Below are 18,199 nucleotides of genomic sequence, written 5' to 3'. Positions count from 1 at the left end.
AATACTTTGGGCTGTTTTGTTGCTGGTGGTTCATGGACTCTTGTGAAGATTGATAACACTGCAAAGTACCAAGATATTTCATTCCAAGACCTGATCTCCTCTGCTAGGAGGTTTTAACTTGACCATAGATAGAGGTTTGAGCAAGCTGATGAAATGGGTAAAGAAACACATGATCAATGTTTGGGATGAATCATGTAACAGTTTTCACTATCCTCTCCAAAGCGTCCTGCTACACACACATGCTGAGCTTGTGGTTCTCTTTCACACTCTTCTGGAGGCAGAATGAAAGTGCTGACCTCAGCAGCATCCTATGTCACATGGCAGACCCGTGCGCCCCAGCGGAGCTGAGGTACAGGGGCACAGAGCCATGCTCTAGCCCTCTTCCGCCTTCCTCTCCTGGGAAAACAGATGTGTTTGTGTCGGCCCTGGCCCAATGCCTGCAACAGAACATGCCACAAGACAGCTGAGTGTTATATAAGAGCTGGAGAGGGCCAGTCCTGTGAGGATGCACACGTTGTGCAGCCAGCATTGTGCACATGTAAACTAGGGGAGGAAGAGATTTTGTCAGAAAGATTTATATGGGGTTTTTTTGGTTGTTAAATTAAACTTTTCTCCATCATCCACTCTGTATACTGTACCAATGCCTGAGGAAGATCTCTCATATAATGGTGATTCCAATAGAGCTTATTGGTCACTAAATGCAACAGTCTTATAAACAGGTCCTGATGTAGGTTGATTTTGGGACAGTAAAATATGACTACTACATGCCATTAAGAATAGGGTCGTAAATATTTTACTTTGTGATGGCGTAGCTTGACTCCACTGATTAGTTATTAATTGTAGAATAGAAGAGTGAAAAGGCCAGGAAAAGGTTGAGAATACGCCAACATTTCCGAAGAGGTATTAAGGTTTCATTGCACATTTCAAATTGACCTTACAAATTTTTTTGTATTATAATAGCAAGGAAAGATGCAGCTATTTATCCCAACTTTACTTATTCGCTGGTTTTACTACATATACGATTGTCTTAGTTGAATTTACTGTATATAGTATTATATGTATAATATATATGTATATAACAATGTTCTAGAAATATTGTACTGTACATTTCTAAACGATACGAATACTATCTGTAATGTGTTTCAGTTACCACAGACAACATTTTCAATAAGATACCAGACCGTTTAACGCTGTGCACAGTATGTGCACTACAAGATCGCTGCAGAAGTGCTCAAAGGTTAATTAACTTGGCTCTTTTAGCCCATTTACTGCAAAAGCTCTAATAGGATTTTTACACAGCTTTTGTATAAGGAAGCACTCGCTTCCTCTCTGTAAATGTCCTTTTACCATTTAGATTGAGGGTCATAAAAGCTTCCTTTGGTTCTCTAATGCCTATGAGGATATTACATTTTTTTTTACATGCAACGGTGCAATACAAAAACAAGGCATCCATCAGAAAGGTGTAGCAGCACCTGTTGTTGTTAGCTATATGTGCTGTTAGGACAACATGATCGAGTCACTGCTACAGCTGGGAAGGCTTGGTGTATTTGTGTCCTAGTTTTAACTTTGTTGTGCCAATATCAAAGTATTTCTGTATAGCTATTAAATAATCCCTAAAGAAATAATGCTAAAACTTGATGTGAAATGCAGATAAATGGTACATACAGATCAGGCATAACATTATGACCACTGACAGGTGAATAGAGTAACACTGATTATCTCTTCATTATGGCAGCTGTTAGTGGGTGGGATATATTCGGCAGCATGTGAACATTTTTCCTCAAAGTTGATGTTAGAACCAGGAAAAATGGCAAGCGTAAGCATATGAGTGAGCTTGACAAGAGACAAATTGTGATGGCTGGACGACTGGGTCAGAGCATCTCCAAATCTGCAGCTCTTGTAGGATGTTCCTGGTCTGCTCAATGGCTCATTGAAGCATGCGGGGGTCTGATCTAACAGACGAGAAACTATAGCTTAAATTGCTGAAGAAGTTGTTAATGCTTGATGGGTCAGGACTGTTTTGGCAGCAATGTTGTGCTTGATCGGTATATATAGTATTAAAAGTCTACTGGATAGTTTTGCATTTCAGTATTTTGTTCAGTATGGAGAGATCAGAAAATTAGCAGTCTCTTACTACACTGCCGGTTTAATCAGGTGTATAGATTTTTCTAGATATAAATAACCCTTCCCCTTTCTGCCCCTACCTTAGTGTTACATGATTTGCGATGTCATAACCTACTAATATAAAGTATTAAACCTGCCAGGAAACATCTGTTTTTGTGAAATGTAAAAATTAGGATTTGCTAGTTGATAATGACCAAAAATATTTTCTGTTTTTGGGTGTGTGCCAGGGGTGCTGCACCTTTTGGAGCATGAAGAACAGTATGTGTTCACACTTCCCTGTGCCTACGCTCGTTCCATTCTCACCGTGCCATGGGTGGAGCTCGGAGGAAAAGTGTCCATCTGCTGTGCCAAGACTGGCTACTCTGCCACGGTCACATTTCACACCAAACCTTTCTATGGGGGGAAAGTGCACAGGTGAGCATGTGGCTCAGGCAGTAAAAGTCTTTGAATACTCTTGAATTTTAAATTTACAGATTTGTATTTCAGTCAGTGAGAGCATCATGTAAAATAGAAGCCAAATTTTCTTTTGCATGAAATATCAGGCTGTATTACTTCCTCTGACAGGGTGACGGCTGAGGTCAAGCACAATCCCACCAGCACTATTGTGTGTAAGGCTCAAGGCGAATGGAACGGTACTCTGGAGTTTACATATAGTAGTGGAGAAACCAAAGTGATTGACACATCGAAACTGCCAGTCATTAAGAAGAAAATCCGCTCGGTGGAAAAGCAAGGCCAGTATGAGTCCCGGTAAGTAAGAACTTTTTCAATGTACAATATATGGACATGAAGTATTGGAACACCTGACTTTCCCAAACTGTTATTGCAAAGTTGAAGGCACACATTTGTTTAGGACGTCTTTGGATAAATTTTCTATTCACTTGAACTAGGAAACCCAAACCTGTTCCACCATGACAATGCCCCTGTGCACAAAACAAAATCCATAAAGATATGTTTTTTTTTTTACATGGAGTTGAAGTAGACGATCTCCTGCTATAGAGCTCTGACCTCAACTCTACTGAACGTTTTTGGGATAAATTGAAACATTGACTGCACCCCAGGCCTCCTCACATCACATACATCAGTACCTGACTTTACTAAGACCCTTGTGTCTGAATGAGCACAAATCTCCACAAGTACATTCCAGAATCCACAGGAACATCTTTCCAGAAGAGTGGAGGGAATTATTAAAGAGCAATTTCGGACTTTTTGCGATGCTCAAAAAGCACATGCCATACTTAGGACCAGGTGTCCACAAACTTTTGGAAATATAATCTATGTTTGTTGCCATTTAAAAAAAATCCCACCATATTTCACAACACTGTGTTTACACCGACTATACAGTTTTGATATTTTGTGAGATTTGTCTAAAAGCACACAAGGAAAATGACGGGATGTAGCAGGAAATGGATACGTGATCCTGAAGGGTTTGTGTAATGTAAAAGTATTTTAACTAAGAACACTGTTTTTCTGCCATCCTCAATATATCTCTTATGCAACATGGCTCCTCTCAAGCTATTCTGTCTCTCTGAACCACTTTCTTAATAAGTGTAATGCTGCATATTGCAGAGAGGGAGCCAGATCCATGCCTGATCAAGCATCAGAGTACCATAACGCTATCAGACTGGCATTAGCATTGCAGCCTAATGTAATCAAAAAGGGGATAGAGATGCACTAAGCTGGTTTGCGCAGGGAGACGGGCATTCAAGGCAGCCTGATTTCCATTTTACACACACACAATCATTGCTACAGCACACAGCACTGGGACATGTGCAGAATATAACCGCACTGGTTAGGAACAATGACATTTTTTAGTCATTCGGCTTTTCGCAATTCATTTAACAGATAACTATATAAATTAAGCCTGTGATTATAATTTTGCATCATTTCAACAATGAAAATGTTTATTTTGGAAATGAATTCAAACTGTTACTACACAGAGGTGGTACTACACAGTTATTACAACAAATCATTTGTTTATATTCTGGGAAACAAACCCATCGAATCGTACCACATCTCGGTCTAGGTGTAGGTAACAGTTGTGAGAGTAGTCGTGACTGTAATTGAAATTATTTAAAATCGCTTTCGATAATGCATTCATTCTAATACATTTTCATTTCAATTATAATAACGTCTTTGAGTTGTTAGAACAGTAAAAATGTAACATGACGAGCTGCATTTGTTTGTCTTTTTAACCATATGAGAAAAACTAAATTGATACTAGACAAGGAATAGCTTCGTACGGTAGCTGCTTGAATGTAACGAATAAGAAGAACTCACTTCAAGGATGATCTTTAGCATCAAATATAACTATAAATGGTTAAAAAAAACACATGGTCATTGTTAGAAATCAGGTGTTCTAAGAGAACAAACACTGGAACATACAGGAGCAGGTAGGAATTGATTTAAATAAAATAAATAAACATTTGATATCATTTGTTACATGGTCACTGTAATATTTTAATAGGATTTACACTGTCCTTAATCTATCCAAAAATCTTACTATAAACACTAAAAGTGCAAACTTTAAACGTGTTTGGTGCCGATTCTTTTTTTTTTTTTGACTGACAGACGTTTGTGGCAGCACGTGACTGCAGCGCTCAAGGCCGGAGACATCGACGCAGCCACGGAGCACAAACACCAGCTGGAGGAGAGACAGCGCAGTGAGGAGAAGCAACGAGCGGCCGCCAACACCGCCTGGAAACCCAAGTACTTCATCAAAGAGGTGAGACGTCCGTGTAGAAATCGAGAAGATGCTCATAAGCGATTTTTGTATTCTACTGTTGACTTGGCCAGCTGTCTAAATCAGAACAGACTCTCATTTAGCCTGCTTATTACAAATAAAACCATATCAGTGAGACGGGACCACATATATGCAGCATAATGAAAATGAAGGTTTTATGATGTTTAACGTGTGTATGTGCAGGGAGAAGGCTGGGTCTATCACAATCCTCTGTGGAAGACTAACTGTTGAAGTGAGAGAGTGCCATGAGCTAGCCGTCTGTCACAGAGCCCAGCCCACAGATGGGCGGGGCCACACAGGGAGAGTGCTGGCCAGCCAATGGAACCAGAGGAAGCGAAACTTCACAGGAGCACGAAAGAGCCTGAGCATTTCCTCTGAGTGATAAAGGTGCCAAAAAACTAATATTCCAACTTCAAAAGCAGAGCAACCCACTGCAGCAGCTCCCTAAAGAGCTGTCCTACTGATTCTGAGATGGACACACTCGAGAACATGATTCTTTCCAGCTCTGGGACAGGAGTCATGGAGGTCAAGAAAATTTTGAAATGTATCAATCCATCTATGCTTCCTGAGAAGTCAGCACTCACCAGTTTCCTTAAACAAAACACCCTGGATACCACGAACAGATGATGACATCCGTGCTTGGAGTGTCGTGCCTGATCGAGCACTTCAAGTCAGAATGTGATCAGATGCAGCAAAACTGGGCAGAATCCTATTTTTAGACCCACGGCTGCTTCCAGTGAATATACGCTTGTCTGAAATCACTGAGCATAGCACTGATGTAAGCAGTCATGAAAGTTGCTCTATTAGATCTTTTTGCATAAATATTCCGGTTACACAGTCTGAATAGAAGATGAATCTTGTAGCTTTTGAAGTAGCTGCTCATAGCCATCCAGTAGGTCTAAATAAATGAGGTTCCAGATGGAATTCACTTTACTGTGAGACATTTATAGTACTAACCCCCTCCCATAAAGATTCTCATGAGACATTTCTTTCAGCCGAGCCAAGAAAATGACAGCACTTATAATACTTGTAAATCAAGCATCCAACAGTTTGAGTGGTTTATGTACTTAGTCTTGATGGTGGCTTTGATGATCTAAGGAGAAACGTCTTTTAAAACCATTTTTATTGTTGCTTTGTGTAGCAAATTGCATCTTAGTTCAAAAATTTTAAAATATCATGCACAAGAAAGATTGTTTAGAAATATTTGTTCAGTTTGCTGGTACAATTGGACCATGTTATTAGATATTAGCTTGTGAATTAATTGTACTATGATCTGGTTTTGTACATACTTTTGCAGTAATCATGAGATTGGTATTCAGAATCAAAGCTGCACTTTATATGCTCTCTACCACAACACTTTATTTCTCACTCAATTTACAGTCAAATGTGTACAAAAAATGTTTTTTAACTACATTTTGTTTTGTAGTTCCACCGTTAGCATTTACTACAAATCCCAGACTGAAGATCTCTTCAAAAGCCTGTGAGGTTTCACTCCACCCACTGATTGTATTTTCTCTCTTTATAATTTGATTCCAGATGTGTTTTGAAAGCTGGCTTGGGATACACGTGACTCTCTTACGAGCCTTATAGGAATGGAGTATTTTTTGCACGTTTGTTTGAATAAATAAATAAAATAAAACTAACGTTTGGGTCATATGATTAGAATAGATGTGTGAGATGTGGTCAGTGCTCCATGTGTATGTGAAGAGTGTTAGGTGAAGTGATGTACAGCACCGTAATGTATTCTGAGCTTAGACCAAACACTTTTTTTCCACCAATGTAGGAACTATGCAACATGTTCATTTCACCATATACAGGTAAGGAGGAGGAGGATTTCTTTCTACAGTACAGTAGAATGAGTGCTCAAGTAAACATTAGCAGATACCATTTAAAAAAAAAATTGGAGACTAAACACAAAATGGGTAACTGGAATATAAATTGTATATTCATAATGGTTATGATTGTGTGTCAGTGACATTTGAATAAAAATATAGTTTGTGGAATTTCTATGTACCTGTTAAAGCAGAGTTCAACAGCTGATTTAAATGTCAGCGAGGAGTCCATTTGGGATTCACTCAGTTAATAGTTTAATACACACACACACACACACCTCATTGTAAAAAAAAAAAAAAAAAAAAAAAGATCAGAATTATGTTACAAATAAAATAGCAACTTTTAAACCCATGTGAGTCTGATGCATTATTTATATCCTGGGGTTGTTCTGGCATGTACAGAGGCCATGAATTATAATTTTGTTCTATATATCTATCTATATCTATCTATATCTATATCTATCTATATAAAATGCCTGGCCTCCGCAGATATGTCCTTAACATTGTCCTAATTTCAGTTATCTAAACATGCAGATCATGAATATGGATGATCCGCTGTGGCGACCCCTAATGGGAGAAGGGAAAGAAAGTTTTATAGCCTAGTTAAGGTTGCCATGATGGCGGATTTATTCTTGTGCTGCCACCTAGAGGCCACAAGACATTCAGACAACAAAAATTCACCTTTTCATTGAGTTATTTCCTTTTGACACACTTTCCAAAGAAAGAACAAGACACCGATGATAAACTAATATTGAACACAAAACCGAAATAAAGTTCACAGGCTTGCATGTATTCTTTGTGTTGTGCAGTGCAAAGTTTATCATGAACTACTGCTGTCAGCATGGAGCCTTTATAATAATATTCACCAGTTCACCATAAATCCACTTTTTTCTTTTTTATAAAATGCTGTGTAGCATTAAATAGCGATGCAGATCAAAGCAGTGGATAAGAGATAAGATGTAAAAATAAATAATAAATAAGCACAAACAGTCATTGGGGATAAGGCAGTACCTTTTATATACTCCTTTAATTTCAAAGGCATCACTGATTCTGACAATCGCATCCTGTTTCAAAATTCTTATCAAACTCTGACAACTCGTGGAAAAAAATCCCAACTCAAACACACAGAGGTCCGCATCTTGTGACGAGATACTGCCCTCTTCCGTTTTGTTCTTATAAATAAATAGCTCTTGAGTCTATGAATTAATCATGAAATAGATATGTTGTTAAGCAGATGGCTGTTAAATTGAGTCAGCGTTTTATTTTCACCCGAAAGAACTAAAACTGCCCTCCTGTTAACTCGCACACAAAAGAAAGTAGAGGCAGTGCGCAGAGGAGAGAGAAAACCAAGAAAAACATGGAGCAAGAGAACGAATCAAGATTCAGAAATATGGAGGACCATCAAGATGGCTGTCTGCCAGGAGCAAAAGACAGAAACGTAAATGAGGGGGGGATGCAAATGTGTCACCCGGAATAGAAACGTTATCACTAAGAATACACACTCGTCACCTGCATGCTACTCAGTAGTGGATCCACTTTTAAGGTGAACTAAGCCAAAAGTGCACAAGCTAATTATGCAGCATTGTATAATAAAAAATAAAAAACACCCCTACAACTAATACAAGTGTCACTTCTTCCTGGCTTTAAGCACAGGCAAAGTGATAGTCATTAAAAAAAAGAGAAGCAAATTCCTACAAGGCCCAACACTGCAGAACAGCCTTTATTCAACAGTCTATCTACAGTATTCACTTCCTTGGGGCACGGCTGTATCCAAACCGCACCTCAAAACAAGAGCAAAATTAAACCGATATTTCAATTGGACAATAAAGAAAATTCTATAACCAAAAAAAAAAAAAAAAATCACCATAATAGTTAAGCACATTAGTAATGACTCCGTCCTCTGCAAGCCCTGTTGTGCTGAGATGCACACATTCAGGTGACAAGGAACTCAATGCATTCTGAGAACTACACCGGAGTGTTGTGTCTGTAATAAGTGAAAGACTGCATGTGAACCTGGCCCTCTCACACTGTACACTAACCCTATATGTATATCCCTACCCCCTCACACTCCAGAGCTTTTAATTATTTCAACTGTTTATCAAAAAGTAACAAGTTAACATAGGCTCTGAAAAACAAAACAGAAAAAAAAACTGGATCTTTGGTGCTATTGCTCCAAGGTTCACTCAGCTTACCACTTCATCTTATTTTATATTACTGTAGTCGTGGATTTGATAGAATTGTACCACAAACAGAAGGTTGCCATCTTGATGGACTTGACGGCTCACCTGCCTTACAAACACATTCAAGTACAAAAAAAAAAAAAATCAGAATCATTAGATTAAAATAGAGATCCCTGTCCACGCCCTCTCTTTCAACTCCCTCAGTCAGATCACAGCCTCCGGTCGTCATGGCAATCACGGGGGTCAAAGCCTCCAATCAAATATTTTCAGGTGGTCAGATGCCAGACGACTGGTTTGTTTTTCTTCTTGATTGGTGGATTACTGGTTGCATTTGTCATTGTCTATTTTGCCTTGTTTGCCATTTTTTTTTTACCATTTTTCGTTCAACAACTAAACTGATTTTTTATTCAGTTTCTTGCCTTTTTTCAGGATCAGTTTATTTTTTATGTATCCTCTCTTCCTCTTGACAGTCTAAAAAAAGAAAGAAAGAGAAAGGGTCACACCCAACACACACACACAAAATACTAAGGTATAATTTTTCCTCATAACAAAAATATTTCTCCTGATAAAATAAAGTAGTACTCATGGGATATTGTACCTTTTTTGAGGTGTACTTCTGTTTGGCGGCGACGTTGCGGAGCTTGTGGTCCAGAGCCTGCCGGTTCTCCTGTTTCTTCACTCTGTAGATTCGCACCAGCCAGTGCTCAGAAGTAAACGCCTCCTCGAGATGTTTCAGACGAATGTCCTTGTTGCCAATCTCAGCATTCCGTGTCCGGTCAAACCCTGGTGGTGTGCGGAAGTCCAGCTACACACAAGAGCAGAGAGAAAAAAATTCAATATGCGGACTTGAGTGAAAGATGGCTGGCTGGGGAAAAAAATCCAGAAAATCTCATTTGGTTTGATAAATGACAGGAAGAACTGCATACCTGCATCTCTCCAAAGCGGTAGTAGGACATCTTGTACATGAGGCAGTTAAGCAGAGTTGGAGAGCCAGCCTTATCTACTCGAAACTCTCCCTGAGGGGTGAAGTAGTCACTCTCCTGAAAAGCAAACCCACCGTCAGATTAAACTTTAAACCGACCATGACATGAAACAGTGGTAATGGTAACACACTCATGACTTATCACTCATGAATACATAGTAATGCAAGTTAAACTAACAACCCTGTCATGGTTACCATGGAAACATACCCTGATGTCTTTAGGGTGCTCCCCTTCTGCAATGCGCACCATCCATAGAAACTTGTTAATGTCGTCTCCCGAGTAGCCGATCACACCGCCGAAAATGATAAGGACATAATCGACATCCAAGGATTTCATAATCTCATATGCAGCACTCTCATTAGAGGACATGGCCTTGCCCACCTGCAAAGTAAAAAAAAAAAACATTGTCATGAACATTGGTGACCACAAGATGGCAGTAATAGCGTGCATTTAATCAGTGTGCAGCCACAGCACGGAATCAATGGTGGTAGGTCGGGTGTTCAAGTGAAAACAAATGAAACTGGAAATTGGTCACGTGAAGAGATGTAGACATGGATAACAGTGCTCATTGAATAGTCATCTGCCTTCCGGTAATACAAGGTTTCGAGACTAACGGTGCTTAAATGGTGCTATTCTGACCATGTGCATTACCACATCCACGATTTGATCATGGACAGCAAGTATCAACAAACAGCAAACATGTAATTCTGCATAAAACTGGGCAAATTGCAGCAGATGCTCGACACGCAATACAGCGATCGCTGTATTGTTGCGTAAATCTAGATAAATAAAGCACTTTCTTGTAAACAGGGCTAGTCTTGAAACCTTTTTGATACTACCTCTTACAAGAGCTTGTCCACTGCAGTTTTAACAAGACAATAGCAGTAGGATTTTTAACTAAATTAATAACTACAACCAGATAATGAGACCAAATAATTATCAATAATAAGCAAATATCAGACAATTTAGCAGACTGATGACAGATATTTAAAAGCAGATACTTATTTGCTAAAAGAAATGACTTCGACTTTTCTCAGCCATGATTATCTTGTTCATCCCAGCTGATAAAATACATTTAATAAAACATTTTAGCGCAACAAAAGCACTCGCACTCCACTGCTCATGTGCATCTGCAATCGTGTATCACTTTCAAGTGCAATAAAATGTTTTAGAAAAATCACTAGAATGCACTAGTACAGTAAGACCGAATGCCTAAATCTTAAAGAATGCTTTCCTCTATGTTTAACTGTATTAGCAGTACTCCCTGCTTTATCCATTTTATTTATTTAAATTTTTATTTAACATGTGCTCTATTTGGTACAACATTAAAATGAATTAAATGAAGCTTAGAAATGATTATCGAAAGTGAAGTGTATGCATGTTCATCTCCTAATGGAGTGGGGATGAATCTCTTCTCACCAGTGCTATGTGACTGTTGTTCCAAGTGTTGTTGTCCACCAGTGTCGTTCGGTTAGCCATGCCCGCTATCTGATAGCCGTAGTCCCACCATGACATGACTCGTGCGTGCTCGTCTGTGTTCTGCCTAAGCCAATAATACGCCTCGCGGAAATCGTCCAGAATGTTCCTTGACCTGTTTGAATAGCACAAAAAAAAAAAAAAGGTGCATCAAGACCACCTCCCAACTGTGCATGCCACAACCAGCCTACGTTTTTGTTCAGACTGAGAAAATGATAAACCCACGAGTTCTTCCAGGACAAAAAGCCATAGCTCTTTAGGGTGTGATGAGTAACATGAGGCTAGGTTGGTGTGCTCTCACCCGTCATGGTTGTAAGAAGCAAGTACCACACTGGGACTGGAGTAGGCGTTGCTGGTAACCCATGTGCAGTGCACAGCAAACATCATCAGCAGCATGAGCATCAGCATGGTGACTATGCTCTTGATGTTGGGCCCCAGGCCCTCCTCCTGGCGGTCCTGCTCAGATACGTGTTTCCGCACCTTTCCTGCCTGCCAAGATGCACACACCCACACCAAATTACATTTGGGAAAACAGAATCGCACCTAAAAACAAGATGCTGCCAATAGTCTGATAACCAGCAAAAACAATAAAGTTACGATCGTGTCAGAGACTAATTACACTTTTAATGCAGACAAATATATTATGTATATTTAATATTTTACATTTAGGTGCCCGTTATATATTGTTGCACCAACAGTCCAATAAAAAAATACCTGAGACCTCTAGGCTTTAAATCTTTGCTAATAAAAGCTGACAAAATAATCATGACTTGGCTGTCAAACAAAAAATAAACACCTGGAAGGTGAATTGATGCTGATGATGTAAAGCAGGTCCCCTCTTACCTTGTCATAGAGATTGCCAGAGTTCCTCTTGTCATCTTCGTCACTGCTGTCCTCTGCTGGTGGGTTCTCCTTTTTCGTGTCGTCTCCGAGGTAGTGTTCGAACACGCTGGAGAAAGCGATGGCGGACAGCATGCACACCACTGGAGTCAAGGTCAGCATGAGTCGCACCATAACGCCCGCAAAGTACACGGCGCTGATAGCGTAAAGAGCCACTGGAGGGCAGCAAAGGGAACAGTGTGAGATAACCTTTTTCAACCTTACTGATGAAGCATGTGTTTTTTATATATATATATTTGAAGCACATATATATACACATATATATACACACACATATATATATATACATATAAAAAACACACATACACTCTATATATATATATATATATATATATATATATATATATATATATAAAAAAATCATAGCAGATTGTGATGCCTCACTTACACACACACGGAAAGTTAAATCTAGCTTTGCACAGCAGCAATTAGGTATGCAGCACAGTGCTATTTAATTATTCACCAAAACCCCTCCCTACCTCACAATTTGTTCTATGGATGGTTTTAATGCAGTTTATATGACTATAAACTCCATTAAAACCTTGTACATTTAAACAAGAGTCTTTTAACAGACTCTATGAAAACAAAATAACTGCACAAACTGTTCCCTGACTTAATACGACTGGAACGGATTGGATACCGTCTTTAACCGTCTTGCAACAGATATAATATACTCTCGGCTCGAAACAAGAGGCTGATGAAACAGATTTTATTACTTTCCACATTGAGCTGTCTCTGCTGAGGCAAAAGTCTGCAAGTAAAGTGAGTGAATAAAACTAACAAAACAGGCTGGATCATCTGGCAGTCAAAGCTACACAAACACCACATTAGTGTTCTTCATTGTCTCTTTAGAACACTTAATCTACCTGCAGAGACAGATTGCAGGAGATTTAGCACTCTTTTTACACCGGTTATTCGAGCAGAGCTGCTAAGTTAGATTTTTGCCAGTGAGGGCTCACCGAACACACGCTCATCGTTAATGTTCTTGATGCAGAACCAAAGCCCTGCTGGGAAGGTGCACACCAGGATGTGAAGGTCAAAGAAGAAGGAGACCCAGGTGGTGGGTTGGTGCTCTGATACCGAAGCTATGATTGGGATGTGGATCTTGGCGTACCTGAAATGCACACAATAAGGAAAAGCATATGGTGTGAATTGTGTGTGATATAATGCACAACATTCTTTTAAAGCCCCCCTTTGTTGACTTGAAATGTTTCCTTAACCTTGAGTAGTAATTTGCAACAATGAATTCATGGTGCAAATACATATGGGAAGGAGCTCTTTGAAGAACAAAGTTGCTTCCTTAACCACAGGGCTAGCATTTCAACATCAAACTAGTGTAATGTATCAAAGACTCAGAGTTTAGATCCCTAGGGAGTTGAGTGGAAACTTGGCTAAATGAGCCAACTAATTCACTAAGTTAAACAGTGTCTGGAAATCTTTGTACTTTTTCTTTTGCCTTCTCCAGCAGTGCTCTCTCTCTCTGGTTTATATTAAAGCAGAGGTGTAACCAGCAGACCTAGTAATGCTGTCCTTGCTTTAGACAAGCTTCTTTCTGATCATTATCTCCTGACACAAGCTCTCTCTACCTCTTCTGCTCTTTCCTGCATCAGAGAAAGCCAATTCTGCACAGTCAGGATTTTACAGAGCTACCCCAGTTCACCTCAACCTCTCAGTGCCTGCTGCATAAGGATGTTAAACACACAGAAATGACAGCTAATACATTTCTGAAGACAAATGTTCAGCTACACTCAACCTTTAGTCATACAAGTAATTATTCAGTCACTGCATATTACATTTATTTAACCGATAATTATCTTATTTTCAAGATTGCACAGTGGATCACAGCATTTTGTGGTATACTGGCAAAGGAAGTGTGCATGCAGAGTTTAACACTAAATCTGAATGTGCTGTAAATCCACCCAGGGAGCCTGCATGTCATCCTGTGGAATATAAACCTAAATGAAAATAGTCAAACCCTCCTTCTGATATTTATGGGTAAAAGAAAGCAGCTGCATAACCTCACATGCATGTGAAAACAGAATCCACTTACCCAGTGTCCCACAGTGAATAAAAGCGGCCACTCCAAGGTGCAATGTAGCCTGAAAACACAGACAACGGGAACATAAAACAGTCGCAATCGACAAACAGAATAGCTCAACCTCTTTAGTGGTTCCTCAGAGGCAGAGTAGCTTGGATAGCTTTTAGCAGACTAATACATCCGACTATGCCCAATGCAGTTTCGAGTCATTTCCACTGGGAGGCTGTATTCGGTGTAAACGCAACACCGAAAATAACAAGAATTTGCCCTAATGAGATCTTGTAAGCTTGTCGCAGACATTGGTGTGAATGGTGTAAAGGGCTGTTGTGACTCGGGAAGTGAAGTAAATGACCCTCATAAGGCACATACATGCAATACAAAAAAAATAATAAAAGGGTAGAATGACAAACTGAGAAATCTTTCTGTTCAGAGATGAAGAGTGAGTACTCTGATGCAAGTGTGTGCAGCAGGGGAGGAGTGAACAGAGTAGACATATGCTGCGTTATATTTTGCAGTCTCACCCGTGTAGGTCAAATAAATGACTGTGAGGAAAACGACTCCAGCGGCCAACGAGACTCCAAGAAAGAAAAGGGTCTGAAACTCCTGCCTAGTCAGTCTGTCCTTGAGATACTGCAAGAAGGCATATGCCTGCAGGAGGGCAAAGACACCTGCAGAGAAACGCACCCACACAGACTCAGCATGGTTCTAGAAGCTACTAGTTACAGACATCGACTAATCAGTTCAGGTCTCTATTCTGTTGTATCTTGTTCAGTAATAGAAATTTGGATAACTAGAATTATTCTTACCTGCTGCAGCCATGTGCTCACTCGTCCTTATAGGCTGGAAGCCTACAAACGGGACTTGCATGGACAGCACCAAGCCCACTATATAAAATGTGCTGTAAGCTGGGGGGGGAGAGCATTAACTAAGTCAATACAATACAATCAGAATATAAATGCACACACACACACACACACACACACACACACACACACACAAGTGCAAATGTAGAAGAACGTGCGTGACAACTGTGTGGCAAGCTGGAGAAGCAATGCTATTCATCTTATTCCAATTTTATGCTTGATCTGTATTTTAGTGCAGAATGGCAGAAGGAAGCAGCAGTGAGTAGAGCTAATGAGGAGGAATCAGACAGGCCCTGTACTGGGAGGCTGGGCCTTTAGCACTGAATCATCTACAAACTGGGCTGCCATGGTACTACCAGTGCCAGAACTTTGCAATAGTGATAGAAAAGTATATGCTCTCTATCAGAATCTCTCTCTCTTTTTTCCTTTTTGCAAAAGCACATCACATTTACATTGCTGTTCACTCAGATGACAATAAGCCTTGCTCGTTTTCATATTGTAGACCAAGCATGTGAAAATGTGTAGCATGTTACATAACAGTCTCCACAGTTTAATCATGAGCCACAAAGTATTATGCAGTATGAACAGATCAAACAGGTAAATACGATATAATTAAGATGTGTGATCTATGTGCAAGCAAAAAAGAAAAGTTATGAAAGTAATGTTCAGTTCTCAGGGAGAAAACACATTTTAGGTGTCCATTAGACACTGAACTTGTAGAGTTATGAAGGTTTGAGGCCAACAGGCATCTCCACAGTTCATGTCCAAGGTATACTTATATATTAATTAATTCAATATTTAGATCAATGAAGTTACTGAGCAACTCAAGAACCATAAAGATGCATTAGGACTGTAATTAATATAAACTGTCTACTACAATGGGTTAAGACTGCAATTAGCATGAACAGTTCTGCATTTAAGGGCCCATCACTGACAGCACATGTCAACAAGGAAAGAACTGTAATGAAAGGACATTCAGTATCACCCAGATGAGTTCTAGGATGTGGATGTGTTCCCTTCTAAGTCTGGTTCCTCTCAAGGTTTCTTCCTTATACCATCTCAAACTGTTTTTCCTTGCCACTGTCGCCTCTGGCTCACTCAGTAGAAACGCTAACAAATAAATTAATATTTTACAACCTATTTCTCTCTGCAATGCTGCTTTTAAAACAATTTCCATTGTAACAACGCTATAAAAAAAACAAGACATTTAAATTATCCACCTCTATTCAGAACGGTTTTAATATGTATAACAATCACAGCTTAAAAAAAAAAAAGAGTCAGATTTTCATGTCAAATGACAAAATGTCAATTCAAATGAGATGTCTCAATCCCCAGTGTCTCTTGGTCTGATATCCAATATTAGCTTTGAGAACCATTATTCAGGGGCAGCTACTGGCGGCAAAGTGTTATGATAAGCACTTTGGAATATCAGCCCAGATCTCAGAGCCACCGAGATGTTACTTAATCCAAATTGGTCTAATTTATTAGCAAGCTAAACAGAAGTGCCGTGTAACCGAAACTCCATGGGGAGCCAGATGCAGCACCTGTTCTTTGGCACTTGGGAAGAAGAGTATTGCAGAACAGTGTTGGATGAGGCTAATGTTCAGCATCCATCACTAAACCCATTTCTGACTGCAGCAGCTGGGCCACTACTCCAGAGAGCCCTGAGTGGAGAGATAATGAAAGTCCTAACAGAATTATCAGGAGACAGTGGCGCTATCCTGAACCTCCATAAGAGCAGCACTGCAGGGCCCACACACTTTCTTTAAAACAAGGCAATCAATCAAAACAAAAACACTAAAATAATGGTTTGCTTCTCCTACGCCTCTGCTGTTACTGAATGTAACAATGCAACTTCATAACAGGAGCCCTAATTTAAGCAGTTACGAGCCGTTGTGTTGGAAGTTGAAGGAAGATGTCAATATAATTGGCTATGAGAGACGGGAGTGGGTGGAAAAAAATGTGCTAAAAAAGAGTCCAGTTACATTCTGTTCTTCCTGCAAGACAGCTTAAAAAAATAAAAAATAAACACTCAGTAGAGCAGCACAGTAAAGCAGCATGAAGCTTTGTGCTCCATATTCACGAGACTATGTGTGAACGTGGTGGTGAGAAAAAAAAAATATATATAGATAAGAGTGAGAAAAACACGGGCATTTTCACTACAGGAAAATTAGACTGAAGATCCTCAGTGCTGGTGTGAGGTATGTGTAGGTGGTGGTTTTTCTCAAAAGGGTAACACACACATGTACACACACTCGGAGCGCTGACTCACCAATATAAAGCCTCCTGCTGTAACGCTGCATGAGCAGCAGCGCAAACACATGAAGAGGGATCAGGTTGATGATGAAAACATATCCTCCCCAAGCAGACACCTGTAACACACACACATCAGCAATCTTATTTATGGCATTTGGCAGACCCCCTTATTCAGAGCAACTTACAATTGAGCAGGGGAGGGTTAGGGCCTTGTCCAAGGGCCCAACAGTGGCAGCTTAGTAGTGGTGAGATTTGAACCAATGATCTAATGCCTTAACCACTGAGCTACCACCTCCTTCTACCACCACATCTCCACAAAGCACTCAATCCTTCAGCCACAGGAAACATGGTCTAGATTAGACAGTGCTCTAAATATGTGGCCTGTTGGTTAGTGGTTTTACAAGTGTAGCAGCTTCTGGGGCGTAATAAAAGGATGATTGCTCTCTTTATAGAAAGCCTAAATTCTATATCCAAGAACTAGATATTGATGTAGAGAGAAAAACACTGGACCCCCTTTGGTTCAGTAACTAACATGTAAGATCACAGAATGACTTGTGCCAGCAAGTAATGTGACCATAAAAGTAGCACGCAGCGAATCATGTGAGAATATTTATTATGTCTGTGTTAATCAAATGTATGCTAAACAAGAAATAAAATTAAAACAGTAGGCTGCAATGTGTGTTAAACTAATGTATTGAGGGGTGGCACATCACTGGAAACATCAGTACAATCCAATTTAAGAACAATCTCCTTTTGAAGCGTTGTAAAAATAAATTATTCAGGCTACTGGAAATAAAGCGATAACAT

General features: G+C 39.7%; 2 protein-coding genes across 2 annotated transcripts in view; one reads left to right on the top strand and one right to left on the bottom strand.

Moving 5' to 3' along the window:
- osbpl10b (oxysterol binding protein-like 10b) overlaps positions 1-6,507 on the top strand; it is a 40,607-nt gene extending 34,100 nt beyond the window's left edge. Inside the window, 4 exon segments of the mRNA XM_046848520.1 lie at positions 2,352-2,538; positions 2,689-2,871; positions 4,693-4,846; positions 5,048-6,507. Of these exon segments, the coding sequence (XP_046704476.1) occupies positions 2,352-2,538; positions 2,689-2,871; positions 4,693-4,846; positions 5,048-5,095 (572 nt within the window). The 3' untranslated portion in view covers positions 5,096-6,507.
- A 1,182-nt stretch (positions 6,508-7,689) lies between these two features.
- Positions 7,690-18,199, bottom strand: part of stt3b (STT3 oligosaccharyltransferase complex catalytic subunit B) — a 29,815-nt gene continuing 19,305 nt past the window's right edge. Inside the window, exons 5-16 of the mRNA XM_046848519.1 lie at positions 17,409-17,508; positions 15,080-15,178; positions 14,795-14,941; positions 14,286-14,334; positions 13,195-13,349; positions 12,179-12,390; positions 11,637-11,824; positions 11,279-11,450; positions 10,067-10,240; positions 9,803-9,916; positions 9,475-9,681; positions 7,690-9,347 (exon numbers count right to left, since the gene is read on the bottom strand). Of these exons, the coding sequence (XP_046704475.1) occupies positions 9,267-9,347; positions 9,475-9,681; positions 9,803-9,916; positions 10,067-10,240; positions 11,279-11,450; positions 11,637-11,824; positions 12,179-12,390; positions 13,195-13,349; positions 14,286-14,334; positions 14,795-14,941; positions 15,080-15,178; positions 17,409-17,508 (1,698 nt within the window). The 3' untranslated portion in view covers positions 7,690-9,266. The remainder of the gene's footprint in view (positions 9,348-9,474; positions 9,682-9,802; positions 9,917-10,066; positions 10,241-11,278; positions 11,451-11,636; positions 11,825-12,178; positions 12,391-13,194; positions 13,350-14,285; positions 14,335-14,794; positions 14,942-15,079; positions 15,179-17,408; positions 17,509-18,199) is intronic.

Source organism: Silurus meridionalis, chromosome 4 (assembly GCF_014805685.1).
Source record: "Silurus meridionalis isolate SWU-2019-XX chromosome 4, ASM1480568v1, whole genome shotgun sequence".
Taxonomy (NCBI): Eukaryota; Metazoa; Chordata; class Actinopteri; order Siluriformes; family Siluridae; genus Silurus; species Silurus meridionalis.
This window is presented reverse-complemented; position numbering and strand designations above follow the sequence as displayed.